The following is a 27745-nucleotide window of genomic DNA, read 5'->3' as shown; positions in this document are numbered from 1 at the left end:
ATGTGTACGTACTGAGCAGTTCCTTGGTGTTACATGATGAGGCCTTACGCTTTACAAACTGACATGATCAGCTGCACAAGCAATGGAAATCATTCCAGACCAGATAATGAGCAATGGTTTTAAGTACTGCACCAACACTTTATATGTATGTGTGTACATGTGTATACATGAACTGCAAGATACTATACACACACTTACTTTAAAGGAGATTCTCATATTCATAAGAAAATAAAACATTTTATTTACTTAAAAATAGTATTTTTAGTATTTACTAAAAATATTTAGTATTTACTAAAAATATTTAGTATTTACTAAAAATAGTATTTTTTCTTTTTACAAAGACAACCCTTTCACCTTTTAACTGAGATCTAGAAAATGAGAAATACACAATTCTGAAATGTTGAAGAGATCTTTTGCAAAGGAAAAAAAAGTCAAATTTTTGGACACAATGAAATAAAAGAATCTCTTGTAACACAAATGCTGTGTGCAAATGAATGAAGCTCAAACACTGTTGCATACACTCTGCTTTCTCTCCTCTCCCCCCCCCTTTTTTTTTCTAAATTAAAGCCAGATTACCTTTGAAGAATTATTGAATTCTAAGCTGGTGTTGAAAGACTAATACATCAAAAAGTCTTTCCAACAATGTTTGCACTCGCTAAAGAGAGTACTGCATCCTAATGATGGTGTAAGAAGAGTATGTAAAGTTTCCCTAATTGGAAAATAATACAGGTAGCACAAGGGTGACAAAAAATGTTTATTTACAGGATATGTATATATTAATTTTTATTCTTTAATTACTATTTCCCCTTTGTAAAGCTATCCAGGTTTAAAATGCCCAAGCCTGTTAAGAGAAGAAAACATTCTCAAAATAAATAAGAATCAGGAAATAAAGTCAGCTACAGTAAACCATCTGCTTCCACAGTCCTCTTGTAAAATATGTTTGAGTTAGTAGTTAATTGCATTTACAATAACACATTGACACTATTCACTCTAGTCTGCTTATGTGCTAAACAAATACCATCTTGGCATGAAGAGAGACATATGTTCAAAAAAAGAAAGAAGCATTTGTCACAGCTTCATCTGAATTTACACAGGAAAGAGCCACCTCCTCAGCTGAATTAAATCCCTAAAACTCCTTTGCTTTTGAAGAAAATCAGTCATCTACTGTCTCTCAAACAAATACAAGAAACAGTCCAGTTTTGGGGGTTTATACTGTATTTTGATTTGTGTACATGACTGTAGTATTTCTGAGAACAGCTTCACCATGAGGGTTAGACCAGACACGTCCTAGCCCAGGAACTGGTATGTGACTGTCCTCCAGAATCGGCAGCCACTACATGCCAGCTTTTAGAGAAGCTCACCCGAATGACCATATTTTTTATTCCTCATCCTCCAAACTTTGTTCTTTAAGTGCCTGGTCCGACGTCAATAAGCAGAAGCTCCCCAGGATCAACATGTGGCCAAAACACTGCCAGAGGTTAGCAGTCTGACACTCGTTTGCAAAGGAGAAGGCCTTCCCTAGAATTTCTTCTCCCCTGCAGGGTGTTCACATGGAAAGTCCTTGCATAAAAACCTGCAGGTACACATTTTCCAGAGCAGACTGAAAAATCACTTTAAAATGGAAGCCTAGACACCTATTTTGGTTAGGCTATAGAACCCTTTAAATATGCTAAGCATTGGAAAACTACTAATGCGACCAAGAACAGATGCTATAATACAGTTTTCCAGAGCTAAGCACAGGACTATGTTGGCGTGGACTTACATTAAGAAATACAGGATGTGTCCAGAAGTACGCTGCCAGTCAGCCTTGCAGACTTGCCAAATCAGTGTATACTAACACTTTCTGTACCAAATTCAGAATTGTATACACTGCTTCAACCTTGAAAATGGGATTTCAGCCAACAGGACTAGGGAATTGATTCTAGATAACTCTGAATATTTATTATTTTATTAAATATGTCCATCAAGGAAGTTTTCAGCTGGCATCTTATCCTGAATTTCAGTAAGCATTAAGACTGAATGACATTTTGTTAGTGTTTGGTTTCCTACTGAGAATTCAAAATACATTTTCAAATTTAAGGAAGTGCTTTAATTTTTGTTTTAAACAAAAATGGAATACTTCCAGTTTTTACTTGACTCCCAACAGAAAAGGATAATTTTCCTGGTACCCCCAAACTCTGTAGTAGAATCAGAAACTTTTTTTCTCCACAAGTGACAAGGCTTAGTTCTTCTTTCAAATAGATGTAAACAAAAAGCAATTCCACTACAAAGAATGAAGTCCTGAAAGTTTTACAATGTGCTAGTAAATTTTGTGTTTCATTCACAGAACTCAACTCAACAGGTTGAGCACACCAGAATACCATGTCCATAAACACACGTTAGCTTATGCTTAACCTAAAATACGACAGGCTAGAGCCTGTTGTAGGCTATGAACACCCAGCAAATCACAGGCTAAAGCCCCACAGATCGGTCTTCTGATGCTGTAGATCTACAGAAACCAAGTCTTCCATCATTCCCCAAGTGGTTCAATCATATATATATAAATTAATTTGAAAATAAGAAATTAAGATCAATGTGACTCTGCTTCTCACTTTCCTTGGAACTCCAGTGTTTCACTACATCCTTGTGATTTATAGCAAGCTACTAGCATAGAGCTTAAGTCTTAATAAAATTTCTTTGTACAAAGCAGCATTTTTTTTTAATATGTGAACAGTGATTTCTCTCTACATATAGTAGTTCAGCACTCAGTGGCATTTGTTCCTTAAGCTAAAAAGCCATCAGTTGGACAATAATATATCAAATTTACAAATAATTTAGAATCAGCTTTTAAACAGAGCTAAAAAGGCATTTCAAAGACAACACATTGACAGTTTCCACTCAGAAACCAAATGCTTAGAAATGAAAATCATTTTGAAAATGCAGAATTAAAAATTGTGTTATTAATTCCTTTGAGAATGGGTATTTCCATACAAAGTAAAGACTCACCCCAGAAAGTCATGGTGGAAGACAGAAAGGCTAGATCTCCTCTGGCTTTTTGACAGGGTTAGTGGAAATCAATTTTGTTTGTCAGGGATCTATAAAATCATAGTCATTGTCATAGCAAAGCTGTTATTTAACCAAGTTGGAAATAGTTTGCAACATGATTCAGGTAGACCATATACATGTGCATGGGACAGTGTTGCCAAAGTTAAAACAATAACAAAAAATTAATAAATTATTGCACCTCAGAAGATCTACAGAAGAGTCTCCGCTTAATATCTAGGACACCACAAGGTGCTCCAGGCAAACTGGATAAATCTCCGTGCCCAAATGAATGGCCGTTAGCTCTTGGGTGCAAAGGACGTGTATAAAGCTGTTTTGGACCCTCTAAGGATAGGGCTTTGATCAATTATTTAACTTTTTCATTTCAGCGATGCATCCAGTTTTGTGCACAAGTGAGGCACAGGTCTCACAAAACCACAAGACGTAACATAATAAAACCTGATACTGACAGCAAAACAAACCTCTGGCCTAGGCTGAAAAAGAAAGAAGTATGGAGGTTTTGGCAACTATTATTTTTGTTTGTTTTTAAACTAATTTTGAAATATGGAAGTCACATTTTTAGCAAGATTGGCCATTAAAAAAAGTCCGTATGAAACACAACCACACTAAATTTGTAACTATTACAAATTAACAACAGCATTGCAGCTCTTTGCATCTCTACTGTAATGTTCCATGCCATAAAAGCACCATGCTCTTATGAAGCCCAGGCAGCTAGATGTTTCATATCATCTTCATCGTCCGCTCTCTTCCTGGTTGATGCTGCACAGAAAGAGATTAACAATAATCATCAACTAATAGCAGCAGAAACAGAAACATTTTATTTGTTAACATTAGGACTTGTATAGTGCTCAGTTTGAAGATCTCAAGTCACTTTACTGAGTAGCAAGCTAAATGTAGGTAGCATAGTGATGATGCTGTGACTAGCATGTCCCACCGTTAGCTCACACATAACCCTGATGTTAACAATTATAGGTCTGATTTACCTCCTACTGAAAGACTCCCACAGAAAATTTATTTAACCTGTACACAGAGAGTAAGCACACACCACAACATTGCCAGTTCTCTCACATCCAGGTCCCTTCCAACCGCTACAATTCTGTGATTCATTCAAGCAGGCATGAATGACCTGCCCCTTGCCAGCTGTGCATCCTGCTACCTTTCCAAATAGTGCCGAAGGGTTCTGCATGTGCAGGTCCAGTCTCAACATGGAATCAACACATTTTAACGAGACTTACCACTTATTGAAAGGGAAAAAAATCCTGAACTTACATTGCTCGGGTAGTATCTGTGACTACTCAGATAACTGCTGTGGTCACAGCAGCAGCAATGTCCAGCTCTGTTCTAGGTCCCACACATGCTTTCTCACTTTTTTTTTTTTAATCCAAATCTCCTATCCCACATCTTCATGTTACTTGAACTAAAACCTCATATGAACAGCCTTCATTCAGCAACCTACAAACTGCATGCCCTACTGCCCAGGTTCAGCCTTTGGCTCTCCCCAGCTTCGTGCTGTATGTGTCAGGATTTGCATTACTGGGTGGCACCACCCTTGCGTGTATGTTTTACAGCAGCCAGTTGGCTCCTGCCTGTGGCAGCCCCACTGCTGGGAACCACCATCTCCAGGGAGACGGAGTACCACTTCTTGGGGCTAAAGTTGGGAGAAGGACATGGGAGACCCTGGGTCCAGTCCCTACTCTGCAAGTGCCACTGGCTTACTGTGCAGCTGGAGAAGGTCATTTGTGCCTTGCTCCACCTCAGTTTTCCCCATCTCTAAAATCAGGAGATTAACGTGCATGTCCAATTAGAAGCATTACAGAACCATTAACTGTTCATATTTTGTCATTTCTGTGTTCTGTAAGCATGCAGTTACAGAAAAGATTAGCCAGTTTTACAAGGCCTTAAACTGCATAAACGTAGCTAACTAATTTTGCCTGAAGCAGTCATATAGAGAGATGAGGTAGCAAATCTGAGATAGTGAGAAGCACACAGAGATGGCCTGGGTTTAATAAAAATGTCAGCTGACACAGCTGGCTCTGGAAAAGAATGCATGAACAAGCCGTAAGTGCCCAGACTGCAATTTGCACTGAGTTTTCCTAAATCCACTTTTTACTAGCTGTTCTACAGTTTACATAAGTAGATGAGGCCACAGTCCCAGTTTTAACATTTTAAACTGCTTCTCAGGGATTTAAGTGTTGACTGCCAAAACACGCATAAGAGTCTTCAGGATGAGCTGATCTAGGTAATCTGTTCTGCAGCAGAATGCACCACGGAGCTCATGCTGCGTGCGTGCTATCCTTGCCACCAAATATTTATACTCTTTTTACAAGCATCCGTATACAGCAAGTCTTTCAGTTGATAAAGAGCAACAGGGACACAGTGAGAGATAGAGTTAAAAGTTGTCTCTCTCTGGCTTAATTCAAACCAAACAGGGCAGAACTACAGAAAATCAAGACTACTGCTTAATGCCAGGAATGTCTGTTCTATAGAAAGAAAGTAAAGGAATGACAGACAATATTTCTTTAAATTTGTACTTCCTGCTACCTCATTCATCTCTACTTAAAATACCAGTGACAAGTATCAAATCACTACTCTATAAAGCTGAAACTTCCTCATGCAAACATTTTGAATTTAGGTCAGGCTCTAATTAAAAAAGACTGAGGATTTAAATTGCCAGAAGACAAAAGAGATCTTCCCATTCCCCAGCGACCTATCTGATCCACATCACAGTACATGAAAGTTCAAGTCCCCTGAATTTGCTTCCTCTAATCTACAGAAAATTTGGTCCTAAATACTTTCATATAGCAAATTGGAATTCCACTTTGCTTTTTATAATAAACACATGCAAAAATTAGGATAAGAATTCTATAATGCTTTAAAAGTTAAAAGAGCTAAATACATATCTATGATTCTTTCTTCCTCTCCTCCTACTCACAGCATGGCTTAGTAAAGAGAAACTTGAAATGGAAAGTAAACAGTTTACCAGGGCGAGAAGGTAGCGAGGTGGATGGAACACTTGGCAGTCTGACATCTGCCATTCTCTTGTTCATTTCTTCTTGCTCCAGTTCTTCTAATTCTGCCATCAACTCATCCTAAATTCAAGGAAAATGTTAATAAATTCATTGTCCTGACAGCAATTTGAGTCAAGAGCACTTGTAACCACTATAAAGCAAAGCATTACTGAAATAACAGTTTATGCTTGAAAACAAAGTTAGAAGTCAGTCATATCAAAAGTCAGCATATTGCAAGTATAATTTTCACCTACTGTGGGGAAAAACAGTAAAACTTAACTGAAAGTTTAAACAAGGACAATGAAAGCTAGAAACAGGACAAGGAATAAAATTAGAAAGAAAAATGCCAGTGTAGTTAGTATTCCTGTCAAAATCAAACAGAGGAAAAAGTCCAACTGCCTTCATCATTTTTTTTCCAAATCTGAAGTCTGTACATTTTAAGCAGATTATAATTATAGTGTGTGACTTCTCCCATTTTAAAAACCATACAACTTCCACTGGGTATAAGACAGACTGTCATTAAGTGTTGTGCTTCAGCTCTATCACACTAAGTCCTGGATTACATCTAATTTCAAAGCAGCACTGATCTCGTGAGCCCTGTTACTCACTCTTGACGCACGTAACACTCTTGGGCTTTTAGCTACAGAAGCTAACTTGGACATACGATCAAATCTCATTGTATAATACTAAAAATAAAAATGCTTTACATTTTTAAAAAAGCCAAGGACTTATTCCTTAGTCAGAGTTTCCCAAAGAAAGGAAGCTAAATATCAATCACAGTGTAGAGAAACAGACCTTTGCCACATTGATAAAATGGTTCAGAAAGAACCACTGTTGGGCAAATGTGGCTGGGCAAAAGAGCGTCTGGAACAAAGTGAGATCTAGGGTTCAAAATGGGCTTTGCCTACCCATTTATACCTTGCTTATCACCAATGTAGATGTTAAAATGATGATTATGTAGCCAGCACAGGCCTACCTAAGTTTTTCTTTTATATATAGAAGGCCAAAAAAGGCTACAGTTCACAAGTCTGACCTAGTTCACAATGCAAGCTCTAGAATATCATCTAAAAATTTCAGCATCAGGTCTGCACCTGAAGATGTTCAATCGATGGCAGCTCTCTCAAAGACATGTGCAGGGTGGGGCCCCATGTCTGTCTAATGCATTTAGTTAGGTGCAAAGGTATCTGTACTTTAAGTACGTCCATCAGTGGTGTGAATATCATCTTCACAAGTTAGTGTCCAAGCTGTTGTAGTCAATGGAAACGAGTGTTCCTGAAGACCTCTAGATGACCATCTAACCCTTTCCAACACCAAATTAAGCCTCAGCAGCCTCCGCTGAATACATAAAATATCAAGAGGTAGTATCGGCCATGACAGGCTCTTTATTAAATAAAAAAATAAAAAATATAGAGAGAGGGAGAGAGAGAGAGATGGAATAGCGGAATAAACAGTGGCCATGATCTTTAACATAGTGATGCAATGGCTAGAACATTAGTTCTCAAAGTGGGAGACTCAAGTTTTAAGTTCTCCTCCTCCTCAAGCATGGATCTAACTTGTGTTTCCCATAACTCAGGAACTGCTGTACAACGAGGCTGTGAAGCATTGTAGTAGCTACAATAAATAATCCCCTTCCTCCTCTTGAACTTAAGCCAAAAAGGAAGCAGAGGGCAGATACCACGTGGAGAGGATCAAAACTCTCAGGGTCTAGACTTCACCCACTGGAATGTGCGTATTTCACATCAGATTATCAGAAAACATGTCTCCAGGCAAGGATTCACCCCCCTCCCCTCCCCCGAGAGCATCCTACTCAGGTAGGATGGAGCTTTTTTTTTTTTTTTTTAATTCTTCCTTACATATACCGTGTCATCCCAGGGAGAAAGAACCCCGTGTTTACATGTCTATTTTGAGCAGTATAAATTACTTGTTTCAATGACCTCCTTACACCCATGGCACACATGTAAAGAGGCAATCAAGTGCGTGGTCAAAAAAATTCTTCAAAACAAATAAAAACTAAGCATCCTCCTCCAACACAAGTGACCTCAAAAACTAGGGATTAAGTCACAAATTCTGGCACCCTTAAGCTGAAGTGTTATGCAATCCAGGCTTCCCAATGACTGAACAAGCACTGTAACTATTAGGCCCTCATGCAAAAGTAGGTGCTGGTACAGTGATACCGCATGTGACAGTGGCTTATTTTCCCAGAACAGGAAACACGTCCATTAACTTGGACAAGCATCTCTTAGAAACTTTCAGGTCAATCTGCAACATCATTACTGAGTCTAGGCTCAATAAGTTAAGCACGGATGAAAAGAAAGTGACACTTTTCAGGATGGCAGTATGTTTTTTCAGTTGTCTGAAGACCAGTTTATACCAGATAAATCCCATTCCTTACGTCAGTATTGATTAAATGTTTCTTGAAAAGTTGATTTTCATTCAAAGTACAAAAATAGAAAAGCAGATAGTGGGGAGAAAAATACAAAGAATCACTACTATTTTCAAAAACTCCAAAGGATAACTTGTGAATGAAAAGGCAAAATATTAATCAAGCACAAATATATAGCGCATGTAGTTTTCTCTATTGTCCATTTGGGTATGTAAGAATAAATTAATTGGGAAGGGTGGGAACTGTTTGATTCTTTAAGGCATTATTCATATGATTCCTAGCGCTTGGTCATTTTAACACACAGTTAAAATACAAAACCAAACCGTTTGTGATACTGGGTTTGAACCTCAGCTCTGCATCCCACAGGCTGTAGGATGTACAGTCTCCTAAACTCATACACAGTCTCTTTGCATGTACTCTCCCCTTGAACACTATGTCCTCCTTAGATACACAAAATCAAGTCCAGCAATACTGGATGAAAGCTACTGCAACAAGTTTCCAGAAGGTCCTAGATACCTTTTTTGAGAGGTTTTCAGAAGAACAGTGTTTGAGGACAGAATCCTTGTTGCTTCTAACAGCAATTACTTCTACCTCATTAATTTATTTCTGTGGAAAATTTGGAAAATAATGAAAGGACCAGCATCTCCAAGCACAAAATAAAACCCCTTAAATTTGGCCCATATATTCAAAATTGTGAATGGTAGCCAGTTCACAGTGTAGTGAAAGGAATATCACTATACCTATTTTGAGTACAACAAATTATATATTGCAGTGTCCCTTTGGAGAAGTACAAATTATATGCTTTAGTGACCTCTTTCCATGGTACAATTGAAAATACTACAATTGAGAATACTAACTACAGGAATACAGCTAAACCCCTCATTTTCATTTTATATATATATATTTTTTTTTAATAAATATATAAATAAATATAAAATGTGCTAGATACGGTAAACTAGAACAATGATTTCTCAAAAGGTGAGGATGTGAAATTGCAATCTCTGGAACAAGCCACTGCACCACACAATAACTATTTTATAATCAAAACTCCCAGTCTTTAGTAAAGTACTAACCTCATCAAACTCATCACCAAATCCAGCTCGGTTTGAGATAGCTTCTGAAATTTCCTGAGCAACATTTTGCTGGTCAGTGATATCTTGCATCAAATCATCAATTTTGTTCAAGTCCCTGGCAAAATAACAAAGTTTTTAAAGGTACATAAATCAAATCCTACAGAAGAGGCTCAGAAACAACTGAACAGACCCTATTTTATTTTATGCCCATGGATGTTTAAACGAGAGAACTCACATGGAATAATTTCCCTTACCTAAACCTTAATATTTCCTGGCAAGCTTCTGTATGTTTTAGCCACTCCAATTTCTTCCACTTTGGGATTATAACAAAAGTCATAATGCAGCAGCCTGTGCCTCTCCCCACCTCTGTGCTTCTCACAGATCCATCGGCCAACAGTCACATTCTCTAGGCAGACCGTATGTCCTTCCCAAGGTCAGCATCTTTGTTAGATGGATCTTTTCTGATGTTAAGCATTCATCAGAACTAGGGGGAGCTTAACAGTGCCCCATTTAAATGCTTCCCCTTATTGTTAACTACAGTATTGTTTCAATTCCTGTTTACTTCTGCCAGAACAACCTTTCTGATTTAACTCTGTTTATTCAGGCAGGAAAATGCCCCATGAAACAATATAGGACATATAAAAATAATACACTCACGCAAAAAAATTACCTTCCCTTTTATTCAAGTCCAGTTAGTACTTTGAATCACAGTCTAGCTTATGGATTTTGAAGAAGTACACATAGTTTCCTCAACTAAGTTTTCTTTTGTAAAAATTGAGGGCAGAAGCCAAGGCAGATTTAATAAAAACTAGTACCAGCTGGATCTCCTAAGGTAGTTGGACTTCCTTCTAGACTTGCTGTTAAGAAAAGGTATTTTTCTGCCAAATACAACATTACAGCACCAATAGCACTCCTGACATTAAATGCCTGAACCAAAATGAAGTCAAAACTGGCTGACTTGGTACATAGCAATGAAATAGTTTAAAAGCTATTGCCAAGCTCATCTTGAAAGCTAGTAGAAAGGACTTACATATTTTCATGTACTTTTTTCATAGCTTGTGCAGCATAACCCATATTCCTGAGCACTTCTGTGTTTGTGTGTGAATTTTCCAGCGCCTCTCTCTGGAACTCGATGGTTGAGAGCGTCCCATCAATTTGATTCAATTGTTTCTCATATCTCTTTTTCCTCTTCAGTGCTTGTAAGGCAGCTGTAATGCAGAGGAGCACAGTACACTGTGTATTTTCATAGCAAAACGCAAGTACAAGTAGTTCATTAACAATACAACCTGGAGAAGTTATAATTCTCACCCTCCTACCTTACTAGTAGAAAAGCAAACTTTGACCACACCAGACCACCAACATGCAGTTTGCATGAACAGGGAACCTCGTTTAGATTAACTCCTTTTAGAACCACAGAGAAGAGCAGCTTCTTCCTCCACTACAGGAGATCTTGAATTCCATCCTGTGCACGTGGGCAAAACAGGGAAGACGGGGAAGGAAAAGAAAAACATCAAAGAGAAATCAGAAAGGAGGACGTGAGAGAGAATCAAAGGAAGAGGTTGCAAAACCTGAGTAAAAACTAACAAAGACAGAGCAAGAAGATCTGTCGTGATGACCACATTTCCATGAATGCTGCTTTCTAAGTTTTGTTGCAGCAGCAGAGTGTCAAGTATAATGGAAAGCCCAAATGACCTAACCTCGCAGGTGGGTTAGATCAGAGGAAGGACTCCTCTGGCTTTCAGTTGTATTTTCCGTAACAGTCACTGAGGAGCGTGATCTTTAATCCTTAGAACTTGAAAATATACAGAAGACACATAGCCTTTGTAAAGGGCCACAATAAAATCTAGCAACTCTCGATTACCTCTGTAAATCAGCGAGATTACTGTTTTGTATTTGATAAGTTATAAGCAGAATACTTTGCCCAGAGTAAATCATTACCAGCATAAATGCATGTGACGAGCAGAAGGAGAAAGGCTTTCACTCAGTCTCTGTGTGCGGAACACACAATCTTGCCACAAGTATTTCCTGACCTCTGTTCTTTCCAAACTGTACATGTGCCAGGCAAAAAAAAAAAAAAAGAGACTGAGTTAACCCATTGTTTTTTCAATGCTAATTAATACCTGGATCTTTCTTCCTATCTCTTGCTTTAATTTTTTAATCAGGTTCAGAGCCAGGAAGCAACTGCAACCCCCCATACTTGAAAAACAGCAGCGATTACTGTGGGTGTCCTGTTTAAACGATTACCCAAATGCAGTAAAATTGAATCTAGACAACAGGGTTTCCAAATGAAGCTAGGATCCCTCCAAAGAGGGGACACTGACTTACATTGTGTAGCTACATACTAAAATACTGACTGCTTTTCTGACAAGTGTTTGAATCAATAAGGTCACAGTTGCTGCTCATTAGTCACACAAGGACAGGTATTTGCAAAGACTTTGAAATACAGAATGTCTTTAGCACCTGCAGTGACAGCAAACCACAAACCCAATAGATAAAACAGTATTCAAATTGAACGTTTTCCGAGCTTTTGGGACATGTTTTCAAGATTTGCAATCCTAAGCACCAAATACAGTCTGGGCAGCGAGTGGACTGAGAGCAGCGCTGAGGAGAAGGACCTGGGGGTATTGGTTGATGAAAAACTGAACATGAGCCAGCAGTGCATGCTTCCAGCCAAGAAAGCCAACTGCATCCTGGGCTGCATCAAAAGCAGCGTGGCCATCAGGGCGAGGAAGGTAATTGTCCCCTTCTATTCTGCTCTTGTGAGACCCTACCTGGGGTGCTGTGTTCTGCTCTGGGGCTCCCAGCACAAGAAGGACACGGACCCGTTAGAGTGAGTCCAGGGGAGGACCACAAAGATGCTCAGAGGGCTGGAGCCCCTCTCCTGTGAAGACAGGCTGAGGGAGTTGGGGTTGTTCAGCCTGGAGAAGAGAAAGCTCTGGGGAGACCTTACAGCGGCCTTCCAGTACCTAAAGGGGGCCTGCAGGAAAGCTGGGGAGGGACTGTGTGTCAGGGGGTGCAGTGATAGGACAAGGGGGAGTGGCTTTAAACTAAAAGAGGGGAGATTTATATTTAGATATAAGGAAGAAATTCTTCACTCAGAGGGTGGTGAGGCACTGTCACAGGCTGCCCAGAGAAGCTGTGGATGCCCCATCCCTGGAGGTGTTCAAGGCCAGGCTAGATGGGGCTTTGGGCAACCTGGTCTGGTGGGAGGTGTCCCTGCCCATGGCAGGGGGTTGGAATCAAAAGATCTTAAAGGTCCCTTCCAACCAAAGGCATTCTATGATTCTGTGATCATTTATACTATGAAAATATGCCTGAACCCCAGACGAAGTCACACAAATGGCAAATGTAAGAATTCTAATTGTTGTGGCAATTCCAAAGTATATCAGTTTGACTTAATCCCAAATAGTCTTTCTACCTACTTATTTTCCCTCCTTATATATGGTTATTATTGGTACTGTTATGACACCAGACACTTCCTTCCTCAGCTTCAATTCAATCAAAATTTGATCCTGTATTCTTAGATTAGGCCAGATATTCCAGGTAAACTTAACGTTCTGAGTTTGCATAAGAGTGGCTGTACCAGAGAGGACTGCAACACCCTGTGGACAGAGGAACTCTAACTGGATAGTGCAGAAAGGCTTCAACCGAAAGAAGCAGCTACCATGGGAAAATATTTCCAGCCAGTCTTTTTCAGGAATGGGGCTCTGTGATGGTGCTGTTCTTATCGACTGCTCAAAGAGAAAATGGACTTCCTCAGTTACATGCACAGCAGTTGTTTTCATAATCCTGAAGGTTCCTGTATAAATATTTAATTAAACCACACCCAAATTAAGAAACCTCAGAAGAAGGTCAGCTGTGAGACTTCCCCTATTCATAAACAGCTTTTCCTAATTATTGTACTGCAACATCATTTTACGTAGTTCTCTTTAGTTTTACCAGTGACTTATAGAACAAAGCACTTGATAGCAAATCAATTCATACTCCGTTCTTATCAAGCAAAGTATAAGATATTCCTACACCACACTATACAATTTTTTCATTTATATTAAATGAATCCCTTTCCTCGCATGGTCTATTGCAATCATAGCTCCCACAGGTGAGAAAGGAGAATATTCTTGTTACTTGCAGTCTGCTTTTTTTGTTGTTGTACAGAATCAAAGTGAATTTCATTATAATAAGTGCTTTTCTACTGTACATACACTCATTTTAAAATGTGTGCCAATTCTCAGAAGAACTAAATCTAAATGCTACAGAAAAGCTATCACATAATAACCACACTGAAAGAGAGCATATTATTAAAAAAAAAATAAAAAAGAAAGAAAAAACTGAGGAGAGAAACATCAACTTACTTCACTGAAGGTCTAAGAATGGCACTGAAAGAAGGTATGCCCATTTCCAAGATTTCAGAAAAGGAAGACAGCCCAGGTAGGAAGAGTCTAAGCAGGGGCAGAGTCTGAGGAAGCAAGAGGAATATCGATTTAACCAAGAAGAGGTGGAGGTCTTCCCCAGGAAAACAAGTCATCTCAGACATTCTCAATGTTGTGCTACAAAGAAGCAGATTCAATTCCTGCGTTTCATAATTGAGCAGTCAGCAATTGCTTGAGCTTTAGCACTTTTCTTACGCTCTACTTCCAACTCCAGCAAGCAGGATAGAGCTCATAGATTAGGAGCCACTGTTTTTAAACTGAATTTTTATTTTATCTTCAAGTTAAGTGGCTGGAACAACAGTAGACTATTCTGTCAGTTTAAGCACATGTATTAAAGAACTACTGTTATTAACATACAAACACATTTCCAGAGTCACCACTATACTTATGCTTTAGTAAGGAAGGAGAAATGACCAATCCTGGCCATTTCTGGCAATGGCAATAGTAATTCTGACCACACTGAATATCCAGGTTTATAAAACAAAGAACAAAAATAGTGACAGAAAGAGTTGGGTGCCTTCATCACGGTCTCATGACAGATCAGAATAAAATGAGAAAGCACAGTGATAATTAACACCTTTACCTGTCAAGCCCACCACCACCAATATCCATCAGCACAGGAATTGCTCATCTCATATTATGAAGTAGAAATAAGAACGTTATCCAATAGACCTTAAAATTCCCAGGGAAAAACTGGTTATGTCTTCAGAAGACATCCCTGTGAAAATACTGGATCTCATCCTTGGATACAGTTCACAAAACCTCTGCTTCAGTCCCTGTAAGGGACTGATGGATTACAGAATCTGATCTCACACTAGCAACAACCAAAAGAAATGCTGCTGAGGCCACAAAAATCATAGCACCTTACATTATCAGCATTCATAATCCTTAAAAACTTGTGGGGGAAGGCATGTGCAGTTGAAACTGAGGCAGTAATTCATTAATAATGATGCTCTTGACTCATTATAACCATTCCAGTTGGCAGCAAGACACTTTAAATGCGATCAAGAAGAGCAGAGAACAATGGCTGTAACTCACAGAACAAAGATGTGCTTAAAGGCTTCCCCATATCTCCCTGCCTTCAGTCCCTACCTGTCACACACCCCGCTACAGAGATGACAGCCCTGTCTGTGTCAACATGCAACTACTGCCTCACTCTTTAGTTTCAGTAATGTTCTGGGTACAACTAGCTCATTGAAAAGGAATGCTACACGGCTACACCAACCCTGCCCAAATGCACCACACAGCATACTTACAGCACCTACTTGCGAAAACCTACTGTTATCCCAACTTTTTGCGTAGGTTTTGTCCTCAGTAGTATTATGTGGCTCTCCATGGTTAAGCTTTATTCCTACTCTGGATGGGAAAAACAAACAAACAAAAACTATGGCTTCTTTTAACTTACTTCTAATTTCTCTTCATTTAGCCTTTTTTTTTTTTTTTATAGGATCTGTGAAAGATGCCAGGCTGAGACAACACACACATTTATGCTATTTTCACAAGCACAGATGCACTTCAGGAAACCCATTTCCTTTATTTCCTTTTAAACGGAGTTCTCACATAGCAAACTAGGAATCAAAGGCTTAGTGGGTGTGTATGGGGTGTGAGATGGGACGGGAAGGAAGATTCAAAAGCATAGGGATTATTGTAGGAGAGAGTAAGAAATAAAAATAAGGCAGCTTTTGAAGAACAGAGGAAAAACATTTCCCAGGACTACCCTGTAGTAATATTTTCTTGTACTTTGTACTTACCCATAAATTCAGCATTGCTGATAAACTTGCTTTAAACAAATAAGCAAAGAGCCACTATGGTCATTGTTCAGTCAGCACGTGGAGGCAGTACCCTTCCACATGCTAAGTGAATGACCACCATGAAGGTGGGAAGTTTTGGATGAAAACACTTCTCTACATGGTGATCTTCATTGTGATGGCAATTGTCCTAATCCACAGCCATAAAGAAACCTGCTATTGTCATTACTAACCTGGATATGGTGTTCTGTAGAAGCACAAAGAAAACATAAGAGCCTGCATCTACCTAGCGCTAGCCCCAATTTCTTGCTTCAAGCCTCATCAATTCTGATATTTGGGATCACTTTGTCTTTTAAGGTTTCCTGCATGACCTTCACAGTAGTGAAGATGAAAGGCCAATTTGCTGCTGGAGTTAGCAGCTACGCACTTGACAAAATCAATCAAGAGATACCCCAAAAAATACAGCATGAGATATATAAAAAAAAAAATTACTGCTTATCATGGTATAACCTCTGCAAGGGGAATTCCAACACAAATCACTCTTTAGAAAATCCTGAGATAGTATAGCTACCGTAAAATATTAATAGGGAATACTGGAAATGTATCACCCCCAAAGCATAGCTAATTTCAAATTAGGCACAGGAACTACAGAGATGCACACTCCACAAAGGAGGAGCCAAAGATATTTAAGTGATGTTTCATGTGTACTTGCATAGCTAATATGTTACGGCTTTAAGTCAAGTCTTCTGATGTCACATGAACCCATCCAAGAATCATTTGAGCTCATGAAAACTTGCTAGTCCTTGAAGATAATTTCACTTGTGTCAGTGTAACTGACTCACACTCATGCGCCTAAAAATCAAATGAGATCATACTAATTTGGTGCATTTTCTATACCTGGATACATCCTGCCTCTGTCCCAGACACTCCCATTTTAGGTTCCACAAGCTTCTCCACAGATGCAATTATGGCAAGAACATATCAAAGATTAACCACCAGGTCCTTTTGAAATATTTGTTTTAACAAAGCAGTGTAAGTTAAAACTTTTATGCTCTCATTTGCATGTATGTTTACATAATGCTACTTAAGGCTAGTACAGCTTTCTTCTGAACTACAGTACGGTAAAGCTGCTAATACATTAATCAACAGTGATTAAACTAGCACAAATGTCGTATCAAATGAGGGGTATCCTTGGGGAATTAAGCTCACTCACTAGCCTTCCAAATTCAATCGTTTCAGCACAGCACGGTGAGTTTCTCTTGTTTCTCATGATTACAGTTTCATCAGCCAGTTTTGGTGTTAGAGCCAATTTTTTCATTAAAAAAATCCCATTCCATACTTATTGCCTTGCTGTCTCTTTACTGTCCTTAACTGTAGGTCACTGTGCAAATGACAAGAAAGGAAAAAAAAGGGAGTTATTTTTAACCACAATCAGCCCAATGATCCAGTTTGTAGCACAATTCTGCAAAAAGCTATATAGATAAAACTAGGGGAATTGCATACTGAGCATAGCGGTGGACACAAACACCCGGGCGAAAAACGTCACGTGTCAAATGCTGCGTGCTTGAAGCACAAGGTGATAGGCTAACACCTGGAACCAGCATAGGCCAGCCAGGTTAAAGGGGAATCCTAAAGCAGATCCACCTTCTCCCAGTAATGGGTCCTCATTGCAGCCTCTGCACCTTCACAGGTGTCCAAGCTCTTTTGCAGCTGTGGAGCCAGAGAAACTTAACCTACTCTGGGCAAAAATAACGTAGCTGAAAAACCAAGCCAACTCTGTATCTCAGCTTTCTAGAACACACCCTTCAGGGAGCTCTGTCAACAGAAGGAAGGGAGTAGCATGGGGCAGGAATGAGGCAGGAAACATTGCTTCTTCCTGCAGCAACGCCAGCCTGAAGGGCAGACTTGGCATCAAGTTCTACAGTAGCGTGTCTGGACCTCGGTAGGAGTTGCTCCAAACACCAGAAGGAGCCTGATGTCTTGAGTCAGCCCCGCCACTCGTGCAACTGCACGGTGACCCAGCTCCGGGAGCCATCCGGTCACTTAGTCCTGCAGTAGAGCTGCAGCTGCGTCACCTCCCTGATCTAAATCGCTGGGCCAGCTCACAAGTGCCAGTGCCTGCACAAAGGGACAAGAGACGCTTGAGTTGAAGCCAGAGAAGTAAGGAGTTTGGGGCCACGACAACCCAAAACGCGACAACCCCACAGCTCACGTGCTGCAGACTGGCAGGCTCAGTTGCTGAACTGGCTTTACTCCCTCGGACTGTTTGTGCCTTAAAGTCCCTACTGATGTTTTTAAATCCTAACTAAATGCTTTTTGCTAATGATTAGTAAGTGCTAAAGTATTACAAATACCTTAAAGGGCTAACCGGAACACCTTTAAAGTGCAGCTCCTCACAAGCTCTAAATTACATGCCATTAACTTTTTTAAAGTATCCGGCAATAGAAAGAAGGCATGAAGGAGCTAGTTTCTTGTCACATTGTGAATCTTGAATTCAAAACATTTTGCCTCTGTTTTGAAGCATTCAAGGGACAATAAATCTCAGAGTAGACAAACAAGATTCCAGGTGACTTTAGGAAGTAATTATTCTGCTTCACAAAGGCTTGTATATTCCTAAGACACTGCCTACCTGCAGTTCCAATCATTTGCTTCCCAGAGATGACAATATTGGTGTAAGCAAGATCCAAACCTTATTATCCCTTATTACCCTCTCCTCAGAAGCACAGGACCAGCAGCAACTACAAATACTCTGAACCTTTGTTTGCTTTTCAGTTTTATCACATGTAACTTGAACCAAATCATTTATTCACTGTGTTCCTCAGTCGCCAGCAGTCCATTCTCCAGCTCTCCCAGTGGGGATAACGTGAATACCACCACGAATTTACACGAGATCCTCGCGTGCCTCAGTTTCTCACTTATCCACACTACCAGCGCTCAGCACCCCCGCTGTGCTCCCCTTGCCGTGCCGAACAGCGCCTTGCAGCACCATTTATCCAGCTGGCACCTGCGGCGAGTGCGGTGCAAAGCACGGACACAAGCATCGCACAGCGAACCGCAGACCTGAAGTTAGTTACGAGTAAAGGGTCCTGTTATCAGCCTGCCATAACACAACCACAGTGCATCAGGCATTAATGGATACCCGCGACACCCACGATTTAAAGCCTCGTAAGCCACCGAGGTCTCTCCTGAAGGGCACAACCCGGGCTCTCAGGCCAGCAGAGAGGCTCCCCTCTCCCGGGGCTCCCTCACCTCGCTTGTTCTTGGTGCCGTGCTGCCGGGCCGCCTCCAGCTCCCTCTCGATGCGCGTCTCCAGGTACTCCTGCTTCTTGCTCAGCATCTCCTCCGTCTCCCGCAGCCGGGCCAGGGCCTCCTGCGGCGTGGGCCCCCCGCGGCCCTTGTGGGCCGCAGAGCCGCCCCCCTTGAAGAACTTGGAGATCTTGCTCATCTCGGCGGCCTCGGGTCGGGTCGGGGAGGACCGGGGCTCCCCGCTGCCGCCGCGGCGCTTCCGGGGCTCCGCACCTGGCGGCGGGGCGGGGCGGGGCGGGGCGGGTTAGGGGCTGGGTTAGGGACGGGCAGGCGGGGGGACCCAGGCCGGTAACAGCACCGGTAGCAGCACCGCCCCGGGGCGGGGACACCCGGCCCGTCTGCGTGCTGTGCCCCGCCTGTCCCCGCCCGCCCGTCCGTGAGGAAAATGGCGGAGCTGGAGCTGGGGCGGCACTGCCAGGCGGAGGGCTGCCGGCAGCTCGGTAAGGGCGGCTGGGGCGGCTCGGCTCGGCTCGGCACGGCACGGCACGGCTCGGCACGGCACGGCACGGCTCGGCTCGGCACGGCACGGCTCGGCTCGGCACGGCACGGCTCGGCTCGGCTCGGCACGGCACGGCTCGGCTCGGCTCGGCACGGCACGGCTCGGCTCGGCTCGGCACGGCACGGCTCGGCTCGGCTCGGCACGGCACGGCTTCCCCCTGCTGGCAGAGGGGGGAGTGGAGCAGCCGTGAGGGCCTCCATGTGGGGAGTTCCCTGTCAGGGTGTCCCCGGCGCTGGCTCCGGGCCTCGCTTCTCTTGGTTTTGGGGTTTTCACACGGGTTTCACGGTTTTTTTCGTGCTGTGTCTTGGCTCCTGGTGTTAATGCTTGTAGTGGGCAGGTATGCAGCCAAGAGATCGTTTCGCTGCTGGGCAGCGGGTCTGAGAGGGGTTTTGTTGAGAGGAACAGTCAAAAAGACGAGAAAAGCTGCATAATAAAAAAAATAAAAAAAATAAAAAATCCAGTTTTATTTGTTAGGGTAGATTTCCCAAAGCCAGGTCTTGTTGGTACAACGTGCAGCAGCCTTACATGATATGTTGCCGTTGCCTGCTATTTCAGTGCCATCACGAGTTGCTTAATCCCTATTTTTGCTAATCGTTATTGCTCAATTTTTCCATTCTTCACCCTCACCAGCCTTCATTGCTTTCAGGAGATGATGTTAATGAAAATGTAACCTCTAAAAGGCTGGGGTTTTTTGTTTGTTTTTTAACTGGGCAGCAAAAGTACTCCTATTGAAGGTTTTCTGAGGGAGGTAGTCAGTCTCACAGATGAAGTGACCAAAGTTTTTGTGACCCGAGCTTTGTAGTCCAGTTGCATGTCGGTCCATCAAGTTCAAATCTGAAGGATGGAAGGCTCGAGTAATGGCCTAAAAGTGGGCATTTGTTGTCATAGTTGACATGGCTGAGTTCAGCAGATGGTGAAGTGGTTTTATCTGTAACAGTTGATACAGTGGATGGGGAACATGTGCAGACTTAAGAAGTTACATGCAATTTAAATACACAAGAACAGTATGCATGGTGTAAAAGATAGGAAGGAGCAGGACAATCAGGACCATCAAATGGAGGAGATGCTGGCTTTTAGAAGGGTTGGTGTCTTCTCCAGTTGGCAAGCCATATAATAATGTAAATTGTCCAGTGCATCTGCATTCAGTAAACAGTATTCTGAGTGGTCTCAAGACAAATTCAGTTTTTAGTATAAGAGATAAATGTTTGTCTGATGGCTAGCTAAATGTTCTATTTTCTAAATTTGATATTGGGAGGGGGGAAAAGAAGCACTTCTTTAGGAATTTAAAGCATAATTCCAGAATGTATATAGTTTACCTCCTGGTGTATTTTTCAGTAATACTAACTAGAGGAGTTAGCGGTGTAACTGTGTTACAAAAGTCTAAGTACTGTGTAGATGCAGTTGCTAAGTGTCTTTGTAAAGATAACTGCCCCACGCAAAAGTAAATCATGTAAAGCAAAAGTTAATCATGTAAAAAATAAAAACTATGAGCAAAACAGCAACCATGTTGCCCAACTAATACAAACCTCTTCTTCTTTCAGATTTTCTCCCCTTTGTATGTGATGGCTGTTCAGGTGTCTTTTGGTGAGTTTTCCTGTTGAGAGTTTAGTGTGGCAGTTGTTTTAGACCTAAATGTTGTATGAAATGTACTGTAATTCAATGTAGATACATTCGGTTAAAAAAATAATTTGTTTACTGACCTTGCAACTTTGCTCCCAAGCGGCTGTTGTGGAGGTTTGAAATCAGAGGGAATATCTAGAATACAGATAACTTATTATGGAAGTCATGTGTATGGGAGCCTGATTTGTACTGATTTGTGTTTGGTTGTTTTGCTTTTGTTGTTTCCGTGTAGGAAGAAAACCTAAATTTCTTCCACAGTCTCAAATCAGAGCCTGCACTTTGATTTACACTTAAAATTAGCAGCCTTAAGTTGAGAGCAGATATGAAATGTCTCTTTAAAATGTTAGAAGGCATTTCTGATCCTGTGGAAGGTGATCCAAAAACCATTAAAATGGACGAATTTCGGTTGCTTTGAGATGAATTCATAAGCATGCTAATGACCTTATTCTTTTGAAATGCTTTGTTGGCATGGGGCAGAAATCCTAAGAGATAAATTATATAATGAGGAATAGCATAACCAATCCATTCAAGTTGCGAAATCAATAGATTAGAACAAATTCTAAGAAAATTTAACTGTGTTGCCATGATAAAACTTGTCAGATGGCTCTTAAGACACTTAAATGTTTTCTCATGCAGTTTTCTTCTCTTGAAATGTTGATAATGGTGTGGTATTTTCTTCTTTTGCCACTAAGCCTTCAGCACAGGAGCCGGGATGCTCATGGGTGTTCTGAGGTAATGTAATAATAAATGACTACCTTAAATTTCCATGCAGCTTAACTAGCTATTAGACTTATATGTACAGTATATAAGTATGAATTATTCAACTTAGAATGTGACAAGCTTAAGAAATTAATGTACTCTTTTACTGTGTGTCAGAATTTAATTAAGTTTGAGGAGGGGGATAGTTCTTTTTCTATCTGAGATAAACTTAACCAGGGCAAGAAAAGTAAGAAAGAGTTACTGAACTACTTTCCCCCACAGAATGGAGAGCAAGCACAGTTCTTTTGGGACACTGTGGTGGTGATTTGTCTGTAATAGCTGTTTATTTAGACAGAATATTTTGTACTAATTCTTAGGTGAATATAAGAAACAATTCTGTGAAACCAGATCAGCACAGATCTTACCCATGCTCATATAAGGACTGCAATGCAAAGGAGCTTTTACCCGTTCTCTGTCCCTACTGTGAAAAACATTTTTGCCTAAGGTGAGTGGAACAAAGTATTTAAACATAAATATTTGTTCATTAATGCATAGGGGAAAAAATTAATACAAATTTTTCACTGTTTTTTTTTACAGACACCGGCATCAATCAGACCATGAGTGTGAGAAGCTGGATGCACCAAAACCCCGAATGGCTGCCACCCAACAGCTAGTTACACATATTATAGGCAAGTACAATGGGATATATATCTTAGAATTTTCTTCAGAAGCCTCATGACCTTCTGTAAGGGTCTAGCTTTGACCAAAAGAAGAGAAAGGGTGACAGTTCTTTGTTTTAACAGCCCTAAATTCCCATGTCAACATGTAATTGTGTTCATCAAGACTCACATAAGACAGCAGGAGCAGATGTCTAGGAAGAGAGTCTTTGAAGATTAAATGGGGCTTAGTTTCAGAATGATTGTCTTGTTCTTGTTCTACAAGTACTATAATTGTAGCTAGTCATTTATATTTGCATATTAATTCATATGCAAATAATGTAGTTGTATTGGGTGCACATGCCAGTGTGCTGAGTTTATACATACGTAACCAAACTGGCAAAAAAATGTGACTCCGTGATGTAATGTTTTGTAGCTTTTAAGCAAGATCTGGGGCAGGAAAAAGAACAACTGGACATTAGGTATTAAGTGTAGAAGGGAGGACCTGAACCTGTTGCCATATGAATACCATGATCGCCACAGGTACAGGAGCATTGGAATTTGTATCTCTTAGGCTCTTGCAACCTGTTTACCTGGTTCCAGTGCTCATCTGCTTTTCTGTGCAAAGGAGTTCTGTTAGGACTGTAGCCATTCCAGATATTCTTGAATGGGAGTACCTAATATCGTGGCCTCAGGAGGGCATGACAGGGGTTGACACCTTAGAAATATAGTGAGGCCCAATAGACTTACTCCAAAATATGTTCAGGAGAAATGTGACTCATGCTAACAGGAATAATGTTGTTCTCAGATTCTAAAAAAAATGAAGAAGCAAAAAGCAAAAAACGTAAAGGAGCAAAAAACAGTGAAACAGCAGCAAAAGTGGCATTAATGAAACTGAAAATGCATGCGTCTGGGGACAAGTCCTTGCCTCAGGTCAGTTATACTTGCTTTCAGTGATTGACTTCTCAAAGGAAAGAGAAGCTTTCTAAATTTCTGGTTCTTCATCTAGTTCCCTCAGTTTGGTTTTGGATTTAACTCTCTAAGCCCTTGTTCATTTATACATACATCTCAGGCTGGCATCAAAAATCAATCTCACTAGTCTCATGTCTTTTATAAGATACCTATGTAGAGTTCAGAGCATTCAGGACAAATTCCTTTATAGCAGAAACGTGTTTGTCTGCCACACGGCAAACCCATTTCGTGAGATACTTTTTGTGATGGGTACTGAGGGGCTTCTGACTCACGCAGGATACAGTTTGCACAGCTCTGTACCAGTCAGATTGAACTTGTCTCATACTAAACTGAGCTCTGCGTTCTGCAAAGCTTCGCTCTTATTTCTGCTGCTCAGATTGAAGCCACATTTATTACGTTTCTGGTTGAGGTATGAAGGGATCTGAAGTCAGTTGTTCCTGCTTTCATATTGGAAGAGGGTCTTGACAGTTGCTTTATGTATATCTTATGCCTTTAACTTCTCTGAATATTCAAGTATTTCAGAGATTCCGTAGTGTTTTTCACTACAGTGGCCAGTTGAATATGGCGTTTAGGTCTTTTTTGCAGATTGTTTGGTTTGGAAACAACTTAATGCCTTCATCTAGAGTTTCACTTTAGATCTGTACTTAGGCATTTTCTTAAAATAACTATTCTAAATTACTTTAGACCATGCTGTTGGGCTGGAGCACACCGAATTTAGGCCTCTTATATTAAATTTATAATAATGAAAACATTCTACATGATAATTTTATTGTTGGGTACATTTAATTGTTTTTACAACAACTACAGCTATTCAATTACCGAGACCTCTTATGAATTTCTCTTTTCTATACTTTGTCATGCTGAAAAATTAGATAATTCTACTTAGGCAGAAGACATGATACAAAGACCTGCTTGTACCACTCATCACAGATAGTGCCACTTAAATAAATGTATGCTGGAGGGAGAGTGATTCATTTCAAACATTGTGGGGCATAATAAAAAAATCTGCCCTTAGTATTTACAAGAAAATTAAAAAAAGTTGCTTCCTAATTCCAAAGCCAGTGAGCTCTAACAAGTGTAGCAGAAATTACTATATGCTAATTTCTCTCATTAATTTTCTTATTTGGATGTTAATTCTTCAACCATGTAGAACGGTGATAATTTTAACACTGATAAATAAGCCTGTTATCCTCCAGCACCTCTCTCTATTTAAATTGCTTCCTAGACTCCTTCTGGCTATCATTTTTTACTGTCTTCTGTTGCCCAGCCTGTTCCAGTTTAACAGATTTTTTTTTTAATATGAAGTTTCTGGAATGCCTTTTAGGCACATTAGCTCTCTCATCACTATATAGTGAAGATTGATAAATGTTTCTTGGAGGTGCACCCAGCGAAAGGACAGAGGGCAATGTGCACAAGCTGTAATATGTGAAATTCCAATTAGATACTAGGAAAAACATTTGCAGTGTGGGTGGTCAGACTTTTGAATAAGCTGCTCTGAAAATACAAGGTATCTTTGGGATGTTCAAAACTTGACTGAATCTGACTTGAAGCAACCTGATTTGTAGTTAGGTCCAGCTTTAAATTTGCCCTGCTTTGAGCGTGATTTGGACCACATGACCTCAGCAGTGCTTCCTGACCTTTCTTACTCTGTGATCAGGAGAATCAGGCTGTCTTGGATACATCTTTTCTCTGACCTCTTTGTTGCGGTTAGTTTTCTGCAGATAATTGCTTCCTTCGGGTATACCTTTCAAGACTGACTGGCTCAAAACAGGAGGGCCATGCTGCAAAGTAGTGTTAGTTACTGCGTCCTTGATTGACTGATAATCTCTTGGGTATTGCACAGAAATTCCAGGAGGCATATCCCATCTTAGGGGTGCAACAGTAGAATGAGCAGTTTTGTGAATTATGTTCCAGTGAGCTGTGGGAGACTGTCTCATCATCCTTAGAACTGGAGGAAGGTACCAGGGCACTGTTAGCAGATGAGTTGTTAGCATGTGTCTGTAATAGGATGTCTGTGCTACCTGTTTCAAAAGCTGTGGTTGCTTACAATTTGGGAAAATTCATGTCCTGCTTCCCTTGCCCCTTTGTAATATTCCTGAGTGTTACAGATTTTTGTGTGTGGAAAGCACTTAAGTATTTGGGAAAATTCACAGATGAAATTCATTCTCAGTTTTATGAACACAACTGGAAGGAGGCTAGATCCATATTTTTCTAGGGAAGGCAAAAATCTTAAAAAATAAGACTTCTTTCTTGTTTGATAATGTCTGGATTGGACTCATAAAGGGCAGTCAACTGATGGATATACCAGTTGTACTTGTGTCTATGCATGAGTGTCAAGAAGAAATAAACCTGAAGAAGGGGTTGTCCCGGTCCCATTCAGAATCATTCTTACAGGTTACCCTTGAAATTTCTTAAACAAATGGTTCAGCCTAGCAGATATTGAAAGAACTATTAGTAGATAAAAGGATAAAAAACAGGATAAATGAGTAGGTGGCCCTGACTGAAGTGTTCATTTGTGAAACAGACATTTCTAGAACAGTGAATTATTCTGTTTTAATAGGCTTTGCATTCCAAATTGAGACAGATTGTACTGCTGCCAGAAGCCAGCACTGCCTGTTTAAATTCACCTTTTTGTCCTCAAAGCAGTCAGTTCTATCTAATAAACACAGGACAGACATTTTTCATATCTGTCTGTATATAATACTCTATACCTCTTGAAGTCTGAAAGACGTACTTTCCAATTTTCTGAACTTACTGTCCATCATATATGTGCCTGCAGTTGGAGGAGATTGGACTTGACGTTTTGAGCTATTTCTTCTGTTCTGTGTAGGAATGGGGCCTTTGTCCTGATGGAATAGAACAACTAAAGTTTAGAATTTGGGGTTGAAATTTACCTTTAACTGAAAAATGCATATGTCTATAATTATGCGTTTCTTCTGTAACTTTTGTTTTGCTTATTTTTTCATGTTTTTCTAGACGGAAAGAATTTACTTTCAAGTATTTTTACCAAAGGGAAACAAAGAGAAAAGTAAGCCCATGTTCTTTTGCAGTAAGTGGAGTATTGGCAAAGTAGTAGACTTCGCAGCTTCCTTAGCAAGCCTTAAAAATGACAACAACAGATCAACAGCCCAGGTAAATCTATGATGATGATAAACATTTTCCAGGTTGTTTTTTTTTCTTTTTTTAACCCTTCTTCCCTCTTCCTCCACTTCTTGCATCTTAGGCAAATCCTGATGTTAATTTCTGTGTTATCTGTCTTGCAGAAATTGAGGTTATGCCATACTACCTCTGGAGAAGCCTTGCCATTTGACGACACATTGGAAAAATGGCTATCTGATAAAGAATGTCCATTATTCAATGGTGGAAATATAATTTTGGAGTATCTTGATAATGATGTTCTACTTATAGAAGATACAGAGTCATACTTAAGTTAATTAGTAAATTATTGCAAACAGCAAAAAAAATATTTTTTTTTTAGAATTCTGGTATTAAAACCAAGGCCATTTTCCTTTTAAATCACTAGTGTGCCAGAATATGCCCTCACATGTGAAGACACAGGTCCCATCAATTCCTCAGTTGCATAACTGGCAGAAGAAATATGTCCTAAAAGGAATATTAGTTATTATATTAACTAATACTACAGATACTGTCTAGAATAAATTTGTGCTTTATTTAACTGTAAGATGTCAATAATGTTTTCCTAAATTTTTATTTATATTTGTGTAAATTATGGGAAAAGTGTATATTAAAAACAAATAGGAAAATGTAAACTTACAGTATGTTGGTTCTGTGAAAGAGTATGTTGGTTTCTGTGGAAGAGTGTGGTGGTTCTGCGAAGGAAGGAGACACATTACACTCTTGCAGCATCTTTTCTAAATCTACAAGAACAGATTTCATTTAGTTGGGAATGCGGCACTTTCCAACACATGAGCCCCCAGCCTATACTAGTTCATGGGCTTATTTTTCCCTAGGTGCAGGGCCCACTTGCCTTGGTTAACTTGAGGAGGTTCCTCACCGCCCAACTCTCCAGCCTGTTCAGGTCCCTGTGAATGGCAGCACAGCCCTCTGGAGTATCAGCTACTCCTCCCAGTTTTACATCACTAGCTCTTGCTTGAAAATTAATAAATAAGATGTAAAACACTTTGCATACATTTTCTATACTGAGGATCTACTCAAAATTACTCAATTGAGCAAATGAATTTGTCAAGAAAAATATTCAATGAATTTATAACTAACACTACTTTCGCTCAAACTTAAATAGATGAACATCAAGCTTGTTGTTTATTATTTAGCTATATACTTTTAGCGA

The 27745-nt window shown here is 40.2% G+C and overlaps 2 protein-coding genes across 5 annotated transcripts; one reads left to right on the top strand and one right to left on the bottom strand.

Moving 5' to 3' along the window:
• Positions 1-735: 735 nt before the first annotated feature.
• CHMP4C (charged multivesicular body protein 4C) lies at positions 736-19129 on the bottom strand (the record flags this gene model as incomplete). 4 transcript variants are annotated; one of them, XM_080578758.1, is made up of 7 exons in its annotated part: positions 736-3801; positions 6023-6131; positions 9507-9621; positions 10537-10739; positions 10823-10968; positions 13859-13962; positions 18934-19073. In XM_080578758.1, the coding sequence occupies 5 exons, from the start codon at positions 10877-10879 to the stop codon at positions 3737-3739; spliced, it is 549 nt and encodes a 182-aa protein (XP_080434884.1). In that variant the 3' UTR covers positions 736-3736. The 4 variants fall into 4 exon arrangements, with proteins under 4 accessions (XP_080434884.1, XP_080434886.1, XP_080434885.1 ...); XM_080578760.1 differs by lacking the exon at positions 13859-13962; XM_080578759.1 differs by lacking the exons at positions 13859-13962; positions 18934-19073 and adding an exon at positions 11445-11552.
• A 213-nt stretch (positions 19130-19342) lies between these two features.
• On the top strand, positions 19343-27194 carry ZFAND1 (zinc finger AN1-type containing 1). Its single transcript, XM_080578756.1, has 8 exons — positions 19343-19430; positions 21031-21073; positions 21802-21841; positions 22186-22313; positions 22406-22497; positions 23273-23397; positions 26413-26568; positions 26700-27194. The coding sequence occupies exons 1-8, from the start codon at positions 19376-19378 to the stop codon at positions 26868-26870; spliced, it is 810 nt and encodes a 269-aa protein (XP_080434882.1). The 5' UTR covers positions 19343-19375; the 3' UTR covers positions 26871-27194.
• Positions 27195-27745: the final 551 nt, after the last annotated feature.

Source organism: Anser brachyrhynchus (assembly GCF_964034855.1).
Source record: "Anser brachyrhynchus genome assembly, chromosome: 2".
NCBI lineage: Eukaryota > Metazoa > Chordata > Aves > Anseriformes > Anatidae > Anser > Anser brachyrhynchus.
The sequence above is the reverse complement of the archived record's forward strand: the minus strand, read 5'-3'. Positions and strand labels throughout refer to the sequence as shown.